The 12,728-nt window shown below is 37.6% G+C and overlaps 1 protein-coding gene across 1 annotated transcript; it reads right to left on the bottom strand.

Moving 5' to 3' along the window:
* Positions 1-7,370: 7,370 nt before the first annotated feature.
* On the bottom strand, positions 7,371-11,091 carry hoxc10a (homeobox C10a). Its single transcript, XM_028452777.1, is given in 4 exon segments — positions 7,371-7,861; positions 10,179-10,889; positions 10,927-11,029; positions 11,032-11,091. Coding segments are annotated over 4 exon segments (1,146 nt in total). The 3' UTR covers positions 7,371-7,589.
* Positions 11,092-12,728: the final 1,637 nt, after the last annotated feature.

The raw sequence follows: 12,728 nt of genomic DNA on the forward strand, positions 1-12,728 counted from the left end.
TACATTGGATTAGAGCCTGTGCTCTTTAACTATTTCATCTTTAGGATGCTGAAATGTAACTTTAACAACTAAAACGTGTCTTTGTGAAGAAGAAAAAAAACAACCTTTTTTTTTTTTTTTTTTTTTTTTGCACAGCCAGTGGATCTTTCTCCAGACGCAGTGCAGACCTGCGCACACTAGAGCAAGGCACTATTTGATGGTGTAATCAATCTCTGTCTGGCAAAATCAACCGTGGCCCCATGCTATTGCAATGGATAGCATTACAGAACTATTTACCGAATCAACGCCTCGTTTGATCATGATTAACATTGGATAAAAATAATGTTTTAATACATCATGTGACATAGTATTTATATTTTTATCACAGATATGCAAGGACTAAGGAGGGGAGAAACAGGGGATCATCGTCATCATCCAGAAAGGGGGGATACATCATCATTAAAATTTGCAATGTGTTAACGAGGTTGGAGCAAATATTTCCTAAATGGTATTTAAGAGATAGCAACGGGGTGTGGGTGTGGGTGAGGGGGTGGAGTGGGTGGGGTGGGGTGGGTTTCAGATTCTTGACAAGCAGCCCATGCACTACAGCAGCTTATATAGTGAATGTTCATGTTTTTTATGCCCATCAATAAATTTTAACGAGGGCCATTTGATTGTTCATAAACGTGTCGTTAATAACACTGCGACCAACATATAAAAACACAACCACGCACCGGCAATAGTCCATAAGACACCATATAAGGCCGTGGACTACACACATGGAGGTAAAACGGTTCGTTAAAATGAGGCCAACCTGATGAAAGCTCCAATAACGAAGATAATGTTACGCCAACCGAAGTGAGTTTTGCAGTTTTGTCTTGCAGCAACACATGCGACGGGATTGTGTGTCAGCTTTAGTGGGCTGTGAGTGAAACAACCCTGAACTTTTATGTGGAGATGCAACAACAACTCAGCAGAAAACACAATATACGGTGTAACCAAAGAGGACACAGCACACAATTAGACTGCCGTGACACGGAGTCACATACCGAAAAGTGTATTTGTGGGATAACATTGCACATGGATCTCCTATTTAGATTCCCAAAAAAAAAAAAAAAAAAAATCAGTGTCTGCACGCAAGCACAACAGCATTGTATTTGTGCTAAATTATAATAATAAATAAATAAAGACAATATGATTCGATTTGAGATTGTCCAAATGATTTCACGCTAAATATCAAACTCCTATATAGTTAATCTAAGAAGTTTAAACTATTTCCAAAGAGCTAAATACGGAATCATTTGAAATTTAATCAAACCTTCACGCCTTTTTTCCCCCAACAGCCGTTCGTTGTGTTTTAATTCATTCTAATTAGTCTCAATCACAATTCCATCAGGTGTGAAACAATTAATTAAGACTTTATCCACAAGGCACAATAGTACTTCAAATTAAAAATAAAAAAACAAGTATTCAAAGAGTCACAATCCATGTGCCAACTTTAAATAAAAACCAACCAGCCTTATTATTCGGCCCTAAAACAATGTTGTGTGAAATAAAAGATTATTCCTGCACCTCATCTTCATATCAGAGTATATAAATATAGTCTGTTTGTTGTTTAATATGCATATATACTGTATTAGGAAGTGTCGTGTTTGTCCATGGCTGCTGAGTTCAGATTCAACCATGAAATTTAAAAGGCCAGACGCCAGACCTTCACCCGAATAACACCAAACGGTGTCCTGCAGTGTGTTGATGAATGTGCAGAAGTCTGAGCCGAGCTAAACACTTTAGCACATGTTTTACAGGAATAAAGCAGTTAACTGAATTTACCTGCTGGTTGATCTCTGCCTTTTTAAACACTGACTTTGTGATGGTTGGAAGTTCATTTTAGCACCAGTGCATGTCGTCTCACACGCGCATTACGACCTCCACAATACACTCAGTTTAGATCATTTACACTGTTTTCATTGGACTTTTGCAAACGTGGGAATCTTTAGTGTGTGTGTGTGTGTGTGTGTGTGTGTGTGTGTGTGTGTGTGTGTGTGTGTGCGTGTGTGTGTGTGTGTGTGTGTGTGTGTGTGTGTGTGTGCGTGCGTGCGTGTGCGCGCGTGTGTGTGTGTGCGTGTGTGTGTGTGCGTGTGTGTGTGTGTGTGTGCTGCCTCACGGAGTGGGGTGCACTTTAAATTTGTTTTAATCTATTTTACAGTTTAAATTAAATAACAATACATTTATCACGACACGACATCCCTCTTTTTATTGTTTTATACAAGAAAAGTTGAGGGGGGGGGAGCGCTTTATTGCGGGGAAAAGCACTTTATTGCACCGTAAAAAAAAAAAACGTTACCTTGCTTTTAAAGGTCCAGTATTATGCTATTTTTTATGCTATTGTAGATGTTAGGGCTTTTTTATTTTATTTTTTATTTTATTTTTTGCAGGTAAACTAATCTGTTAAAAACTGCAAACTTCACGAATACAGCTATACTACAATTGTGTATCACTTCTTTTCCAGATGCTTTTCAAATCCTCAGCAAAATCTACTTAATTTCTATGGCCCTAAAACCCTATCATATATTTGTCTGCAAAGGATTTACAGTCCGTGCCACATATCAAACCATTTACGCCCAAATTCTGTATACGTTCTGTCTCTTGCATTGTAGGTTATAATGTGCAGATTTCTCCTCGATCGTCTCAAATGACACATAATCATGATTTTTGCTTAATGGATCAGTGATGGTGACAACAATGCCAAAGAGACCAATGCTATCATTCTGCCATGGGTGACACTTCTCATTTATATACATTTTCGGGCTGCTAATAGTAAGGGGGGTGAGGAGGGGGGGGATGAAGAATGTGGACATCATATTCCGACACTTGTGCCACGGGACACAAAATTAGAACCACGTCGCTGTAGTTAAAGTTTCCTCTCAGGATGTAGAGGTGTTCTGCGTGTAGGCATAATTTAAATTACGTGTTTAAAATCAATTTAAATAAGAGTGAGATACGTTTTGTGTCTTCTGCACCTTTAGCAACAACTTATTATAACCTGAAAATAAGACTTTTGGCTCGTAATTGTGCGTATACGAGGCCTTGGCTCGGAGGCTTCTCTTTAACACAATTTAGGTTTTACTTTAATACCCAAAGGTGTTTTTTTTAATTTATTTATTTTTTAAAGAATTTAAAACAGAGAAAATAAATATGTAAAAAGCCTAACACATTGAGAGACAAAAATGAGGGTTTCTTTGTTTTTCTTAATAAATAAATGTGCAGAGATCTAAAACAACGACAGTTCTCACTTCATTGACTTCTATTTCCACTGTACAATCACTTTGCTTTATAGGGGATGAATGATGAACTGTCTATTGATGATTATAGATCTATGCAGCACTATACAGTCTTTATTCCCCGTCTGCGGTCACTGGCGACATCCTTTAACACACCCAGCTGTGTTTACATCAGTCAGGTTATAAGTAATTATGAGTTATAGAAATAGTCCCAAATATATTTTTTCCCCTTCAAAATATCAAACAAAAAACAGTTTTTGTCATACGCAAGCACATACAACGTTCTCCCGATATTTGGCTGAATTCAATGACAAAAATTGTCATCATTTATTCATATTTATATAATAGAAATTTGGAGAAACACATAAAAAGTACAGCATCAAACCAAAAAGGTAACTTAAAAGGTGGCTTTAAAAAAACAATATACCAAATAATTATAGAATTAAAATGTAAGAATTAGAGGTAAAATTTTAAATAATAATAATAATACAATCATAAAAATCTCTATTTTTGTCCCATAAATATTTTCATTATAAGCTTTTTCCAAGTGATAAAAATTTTCAATTATACTTATACTTACAAAGCAATTCAGTATCACTCGTATTAAACAAATATAGAAAACAAATTAAAATAACCCGAAAATACCCCGAACAGAGAAAAATATTTCTATTAATTGAAAAAAATACGTTCAGAAAATGTTTTATAAAAAAACAAAATATAATGAAATATTTTATATTTGAAAAAATGAATAAAAATCGCAAACCCTGTTAGAGCTGGGTCCCAAATCCAGTCAAAAGAAATCCAGTTGTCAACGAATTTACATTCTGCAGGATTAATACAAGCAGCTTACTACAAAAAAAAAAAAAAATGTTATGCATAGAATATTTTCTGCAAAAATAGTTTGTAATGTCCAAGTTACATCAAAGAGGGGAAAAGCAGAGAAGATAATCATTGCCCTCGATCTAAAAGCCCTCTGGCGGTAAATATGATTTTAAACGGATACAGAAATAGATTTGCACAAAAGAAACCATTTACAGTCACTAACATGAATATTAGATGCAGACGTTATTATTTGCAAGAAAAATCGACAAACTTCCATTTGAACTAAGCTTGTGTCCCTGTCTGCGTTCAAATATTTACATTTCACTTGCTTTAATTGTGTCAAACGGTGGAAGAAAAGTAAAACCGAGGCATGTTTGGATCAAGTCTGATCATGCATCCGCAGTAGCAATAACACATCCTGACCTTTCCTGAGGAAGTGGCAGACTAAAGGCTTCAGTTCCTGTGCATCGCACTACAAAGTGAAATAAATGACTTTATGTGTATATGGTTTTAGGGTGAATCTGTGCAGCTCTCGGGGCCGTTTCCACCGCTGTAAAGTCTTTGTGCGGGATGCATTCCTTTCACAGACTCTCATTCACTGAGTTGAATGAAAGTGACTTTGGATTCCAGACTGTCTCTTCCACCGGTGCTGCCGCCAAAAGGAGGGGGCTCCAGATGCATGGCAGATAGATAGTGACCCATGCTAAAACTGCACTGCCAGGCGGAAAAGACGCTGACTGCACAATAACAAAAAAATAAATAAAAATAAAAAATGATGTGCGTCTTACCTATGCAAATAAAATCTAAAATCTTATTAGCAAGGCTGTCTGCATTGTTTACTGCATGACAAACAACTCAAGTAGCTATAAGGCATAGGCATGTTTTACTGGTAACCTTTAAATTAAAATGTATTTTTATTTTCCGGGAACTAAAAAAAATAAAGAAAAAAAAAATCAAATGAATTTTCTAATAATAGACCAAAGTACATGATAATAGATGAAAGAAAATGTAATAAATTGGCAACTTCCACAAAAAAAATAGGACAATCAGTTTAAATACACAAAAGCGTGTGTCTACAAATCATGACAATGTCAATAAAAAAAACTGAAAATGAGATTCCTAATGGAACAAAAGTCTGTAAGCGTGATTATAACAGAGATTGATGTAGAGTCTCGTGGTAAAGGAAGCAATTTTCTACATTGTACTTTGACATGTATATAATTATCAGACTCCTCCATCAACAGCAATCAGTCAGCAAAACGCAGTGCATGTATAAATGGGGGGGAAAATGTAGTCAGTCCACATTTAAGGTGTGTTTGTGTTTGGAAAAAAATATATGAGTTTATTTTAAGGCATATTTGTTTTAAAATGTCATAAATTAGTTTGCTTTTCAATAAAACAACATGTGAAAATGACTCTTTTTTTTAATGCAGTCATGGATAAAACATTTACACAATAAGTCTTGCCTTAGAAAGCAACAGAACTGAGCACATCATAGGAATATCAATACAACTCAATTAGCTGTTATAGATTCTGATTTATTTGACAATAAAAATGCATAAATAACATCCAGAAATCAGTGCATGTTTCCATCTCTCCATCATAAAGCAGCAGAAAACAAGGAGAGCCGAATCGACAGCCAGTGATGACAGATGCCATACAACGTTTAAAACTTTACCCCATGTTGTTTACAACCCATTCTCCCTCAGAGAGCTTTAGAGGGGTTTTACAGCCCCTCCACAAAACAACAGCAAAGGAAGAAGAAGAAGAAAAAAACAGTTTCTGTCCAAAGGTATAGCAGCCCAGTTCATTTACAATGCCATTTGCAGAGACCTGCGTGACTATAGGGGGTAATTCAGCGGAAATTGTGCCCTTGATGAAGACGAACTGACGTAATCAAGGCAGTTTCTTGTTGCCGAGCCAGGAAGCCAACCCCAACAACATGAAACTACCTAAACCACGCTTCAGCTTCCCGCAAAATGGGTAACAAAAAAAAAAAAAAAAAGAAATCCACAGAAAAAAGGATAATGCATGCAAAAAAGGAATAACACTGCTCGGGACAAAGAGAGAGAGAGGGAGAGAGAGAAAAGGCAAGTACCACTGTTGGGGAGACACAATAGTCTGCGAGACTGCAGCAGAGCACTTTAGTATCATTGCCTGTCTGTGATAGTCCCGCATGTCTGTACTTGTTTACTCATAAAAAAAACCAGCCAGACAGTCAATTATTTTCATGCCACGGATGTCTTTGCAGGATCAAAGACTCACAAATGTAAAGCACTTTGGAAGACCTCGCAAAAAAAAATAAAAAAAATTGTCATAGTAAATTCCCACAAACGCGATGCAAACAATGAGCAGCAGCAACAACAAAGGGAAATGCATTCATTCAACAGAAATCATTGCAACAACAACAACAAAAAACAGCAGCAACGAGACGCAGCCGGGCGTGCAACACCGTGCGTGCACACATCAGCTGTCAGCTAAGTTTCCCCTGACAGATGTGGCACGCTCTCCAAAACAGGAAGCCAAAGTATTAGGTACACTCGTGTCCTACCTTCGCGTGCTCTCTGCAGACGCCTTCCAGGTGCGCTTTGTTATCCACGTGTTTGCGTGTTATTATTGTTCCTGCGTCGCCGTCCCTCCATATGTGCACTACTCCACCATCTTTCTTTCTTTCTTATCTCCCACTCCAGCCCAGCTCCATAGTCCCCGGCTGGAGGCGGCTCGTCCCTTCCAGCCCATGCAGCGCGTCGGCTCGATCCGGCACATTGCAGTGTGTGCTGTGTGGATTAGCCCTCCTCCACACACACCTTTAAACGCATCTTTTACTGCTGCAGCACATTATATTTGCAGATCATAAAATCCACCCCCAACGCTTTCCAGGGCGAACCTGACATTAGAATTTTATGACCTTGACTTACTGTGGTCACCTGGATAATATTTAAATCAACGTTATGGTCTCTCACTCCTATTAAAACTGTCATGATCCCTTTCTCTCATCCGCAGTGTCTCTCCCTCCCTCTCATTTTTTTTAACCACTATGCCAAGGGAAGGACAAAGTTGGGTAATACATTTCTCTCCTTGTTTTAGTGTTTTGTTTTTTGGGACTTTTTTTTTTTTTTGTAATTTCATTTCCTGCATGTACATTACAAGCCACAGCTATACACACCAAATAATTGCACATGTGGCAAAAAAAAAACAGCAATTATAATGTGAAAAGGCAGCCATACATGTTATGGGTTTATTTATAGACTGCTGCAGATCACATCCTCCTTCCCTTAATTTGGACCATGTTATTTTATGATTATTATATTTATCACTATGAGACAATAGCAATAGCAACTCCCTCTACTTCAAGTCTATATCTGTGCGTATACTGTACTCAATGTTCGAATGTAATGTGAAGGCACGTGTGTGTGTGTGTGTGTGTGTGTGTGTGTGTGTGTGTGTGTGTGTGTGTGTGTGTGTGTGTGTGTGTGTGTGTGTGTGTGTGTGTGTGTGTGTGTGTCTTTATGAATAGCTATAAACTCTCTCCCTATCCCGGGTTTCTCTGCTGATCTTTTTCAGCTTCATGCGTCTGTTCTGGAACCAGATCTTGACCTGTCTGTCGGTCAGGTTGATACTCCGGCTGATCTCCAGGCGGCGCTCCCGAGACAGATACATGTTGAACAAGAACTCCTTTTCCAGCTCCAGCGTCTGATGCTTTGTGTAAGGGCAACGCTTCTTCCTTCCACTTTTGGCTTTTAACCAGCTTCCCGTTTTCTTTTCCGCAGATAAATCTTCTGTAGAGGCCAGAAAAACAACAATAAGATCCCATAGGAAAAAAAAACAAAAAACAAAAAAACCCAGAATAGATGGCAACAGTATAGATCTATAATCCTGGTCCACGTGCACGCCCATATTTCCCGTTTAATCCGACATATATGGATTAAAATGGAGTCTTTTGGTGCACATCCATACCTGAGATGTGCACTCTTTCCTCTCACATGAACAAATGAAGAAACATCGCACCTTTTTTTTTTTTTTTTTTTTTTAGCTGCGACTCCCACTGCCTGTAAATTGCTTTTGTGATGCTCAGCTATAATTAGATCAAATCAAAGTGGGGTGTGTAAGCACTTCTTTTGTCTATGTTGGGCCTCAGACTCCCATAAAATTTTATTAGCTTTGCACACCAGAGCCAAATGAATTTTGGGAAGTTCGACGGGAAACAAAGGGTATATCTCTGCAGCATCGCACAGCGAGCGAAGCACTTTAAAGACAATAGATGAGAGAGAAACATCTCTGTCTGTGATGTGATGGTGGAGTGAGAGAGAGAAGAGACACTCAATGGTTTCATTTCTTGATTGGCTCACACCCGAGGGAATAGTGTCGCTGTCACACACACACACACACGCACACACACACACACACACACACACACACACACACACACACACACACACACACACACACACACACACACACACACACATGTTACTGTAATAATTCAATATGAACCGCAGTGAATCATTGAATTCACTAAAATTAGTATCCTAACACATACTCACTCACTCACACACTGAAGGAACAACCCACAATTTAATTTATAGAAAGTCAGATTATTTCAACCTTTGGGTGGGGACCCTATGTGGGGTCGCCTGGGGTTTGGGGTCGCCCGAAATGTAACTGATACTGATGAAAAAAAACAAAAAAAAACATTATTTACTGATTTTACAATTTATACTTTTTCAAATTAAAACAAATAATATTAAACAACCGTGTTCTATACTTTCACTGCAAGTAAAAATCTAATTCAAATAAAATGCAATTAAAAAAAATGTATCTGAGCTCAACTGTTTACTCTGTATTTGTAGTACAGTATAACAAACATCTATCTATCTATCTATCTATTTATCTATCTATCTATCTATCTATCTATCTATAAGTTAATTAACATAAAAAGTTAAAGCTCATTGGTACAAAATATATATAGGAACAAAATGTATGTAGAAAATAAAACAAATATCTACATTATATATATATATATATATATATATATATATATATATATATATATATATATATATAAATACACACACACATATACACATATGTGTATATATATATATATATATACTTGTTATACCTTCAAATTTTGAATATATGCTTTTGCATTTTCTTACAGTAACTATCAAGACTTTGGCACAAGCATTGTCCTTTTTTTACATTTAGTACTCATTTTAGTTTATTACACTATTACGCAGTTTTGTTCAGTTACTTAGTTATTATTTACAGACTGTTAAAAATACAAGAACATGAACTAGAAAACCAAAAGCAAAAATTGATAGCTTTCTGTGGTAATGGTAATTGCAGGATTTGCAATTTCTTTGACGCAGGCTTGTGAAGTGCTGTTTACAAAAAGGTTTCGAGAAATAGTAGCATGTTTGAAATAGAAATAGCCGTGAAGAATGTTCTTTTTTTTTTGACAATGCAAAATCTAAAATTGGCTCACAACTTAAGTCCAATATGTGTGTGTGTGTGAGTGTGTGTGTGTGTGTGTGTGTGTGTGTGTGTGTGTGTGTGTGTGTGTGTGTGTGTGTGTGTGTGTGTGTGTGTGTGTGTGTGTGTGTGTGTGTGTGTGTGTGTGTGTGTGTGTGTGTGTGTGTGTGTATATGTGTGTGTATTACTAGCACAATAGCCAACTACAGAAAAGCCTAGGCCTCAGTCCACTCTAAAACGCTTGTTCCATTGTGTGTTATTGGGTGTTTCATGTATTTTATATGCAACCTTTGTCTCGTGTAAAGCAGATTTGAAGAGAAGTCTTGGGTGGATCCATTAAAGTATGTGTGTGTTTATTTATTTATTTTTGTGTCTCACATTCTTACATATATACTGAAAGGCGATAAATGCCACGATCGCTGTGACCTTTGCAGCCCAATGTCCATATAAGGCCTCATGCTGTATATTACTGTAGTATACATTACATTACGTGGATGGACTTATTTCACAGAACATGCGCGCATGCATTTAAATTTTTTTTTAGCTGCATTTCTTCACAGTGTGCAAACACACGTGTCTGAGAAATAAAGTGAATTAAGGGGGGCTCAGTGCATGTTCTACCTTTGATTTCTCCGTCCGAGTTATCTGAACAGCTGTCACTCATGGCTGTGTCCTCCTTCCTGTCCTGACTCTGTGCATGTGTGCACGCTTTGCTGCTGTTTGCTGTTGGTGATTCTGCTGCTGGTGATTCAACAGATGCCGCCAAGTGTGTGAGAGCGAGGCCGATGGGAAGCTGCTGCTGCCCGGCTCTCTGCGCGCTGCACAACACCTGAAAGCAGCCTCTGGAGGAAGCGGCGCCTGGTTCAGGTCTGCAGCTATTGTCCCCCAGCCGGATGTAAGTCGGCTCTGTTGTCTCGTGCTTTTCCTTATTGCTGTCATCATCCTGATAGAGGCAACAAAACGCCTCCTCTTTGACGTCGCCCGCTGGAAACGAGGGCTGTAAACACTGGGCAACAGGTTGTTGTTGTTGTTGGTGGTGGTGTTGGTCCCTGCTGCTGGTTTTGGAGCCTGGGGTCCAGCTGGTGAGCTGGTGGGACAGATAGTATGAGGGCTCATCCTGGAAAGTGCTGAGCGGCAAAGCTGCAGAGGATCGTTCATCGTCTGTTTTGGAGAGTGGGACTGATCCAAGCTTCACTGCTGGATATCCTCCGTAGTCTGCAGCTGAAAACATGCACATCCCTGCAGGGTTGTTGGAGATAGAAGATGATCCTCCCATCAAAGTATCCATCAGGAAGCTTCCAGGCGCTATGTTACTCGGACATGACATTTTTTAAAAAATATTATTATTATATTATTTGTATTTTTTATTTATTTTTTAATTCTCACCGAATGCTCTATACGGCTCTGCTCTGGACTAAAGGATTTCTGTGAGAGAATACGGACAGTAGGATTCTGACATCTTTTTTTGGAGGGGAGGGGGGGGGGGGTTCAAACATATCAGCAACATAATTATGGATGCTTGCAGACATGTCATGTGAGTTTCAGACCAATCGCAGGGTGGAAGTGGCCTTGATTCTCCAGACTGGCGTGACGTCAGCGCGGTCAAGTTGGGGAATTTGTCAGTGTTTAGATGGAGCAAGACTGCCACCTAGTGGTTAAATGATAGAAAGTCAAGCTGCAAAACATTGGAAAGAACAAAGAAGGGCTGCAGACAAGGCAGGGATTTGCACTTTGTGTACACCATTGGTGGAATTTACATCAATTCAGAAGATTCAGAGTGTAAATATGAAAGTTAATTCATTCTTCATGTGAAATTAATATTTTCCAGACTGGAAGCTGTAAAAACAGGAGGTCAGTGTGTGTTATACTTCGTTTTCCACATATTTTTTTTGTGATAAAACGTAAATCAGTGCTTTAATAATTAGGATTAAAACGTCAAAACAATATATATTAGTATATAAATAGGTGAAAAGATTCTTTAACATTTCTTCTTCGATATCTTCATCTTGATGAATATTCAAATGCTTTGGTTACTGCTACTACATGTGATTTGTTTTTGACTCTGAGGTTGGCTTTCACCTGCACCGTTTTTGTGGAAAGAAATGGGCAACACACACACACACACACACACACACACACACACACACACACACACCGATTAGGCCAGTTAGTTAACTTTAACAAGACTGGAGTAATTTGTGAAGGAACATTTGGCTCTTTAATTGGTTGTCGGCTCAAATTGGGCAACAAAGTAAAAACCAGTTGTACGAATTTACATGGCCTACAAAGATGCTTGTTACTGTGTCCTAAAAGGCATTTAAATATAAATCTACACCAAGCTTCAATTATTCTCTTTTATTTATGGTGTCTATAAACATCTTCCAGGCTAATAAACATTTTTCAAATAACTGAGCTATTGTTCTTCGCAATGTTGTATTATGTCATGGTATGTCCAATGATGATCAGCGTGTTGTTGGAGTATTTGTAAAGTAGATTTTGCGCATTTAAAAAAAAGTGTTTGCATGTAGTAAAGGTGTGGAACGGTAGGAACGGGATTTTACGTACAGCCTATTGTAAAAGCAAACAAATTTAGTATCGAGTTTAGTATCGATATGCATAATCTAATATTAGCAGAAGAAACGCACAGAGCTAAAACTATTAGCCTAGTCTACCTAATGAACACAACTTTACGGATTTTATTTTTTGCATCAAAATAATTTCAATGTGTAGACTGTAAAAATCAGACGAAAAAAATAATAATAAAACGAATAACGCAGTGTTAATGTCTGTATGTATGTATTTATTTTATTAAGCCTAAATAGGCCAAGTCAAGCAACAAAATTAAGCAAAAAGCAGTTTAATTTTTAAAGAATAAATAAAGCTCGAATAAAATAAAAATATTCAGTATAGAAGAAGCCAATTTAAAAACGTTTTCATATATATATATATATATATATATTGCTAACTGTTTTCTGTTGTTTTTAAAATGAAGAACACCAAAACATATAGAACAAGGTTTTTATTTCTTAGACCAAATTGACCTTCATTTGCTTTTCATCAGTTACTTGTCTGTTTTTGGCTGTCAATAAAGTGTGTGTGTATTTTAGTGTTAATAAATTTCAGTTTAAAACGAACAGAAAAATGTTATTCGCTGTTTTATATTTGCCTTTT

The sequence above is a fragment of the Gouania willdenowi genome, chromosome 7 (genome assembly GCF_900634775.1).
Source record: "Gouania willdenowi chromosome 7, fGouWil2.1, whole genome shotgun sequence".
NCBI lineage: Eukaryota > Metazoa > Chordata > Actinopteri > Blenniiformes > Gobiesocidae > Gouania > Gouania willdenowi.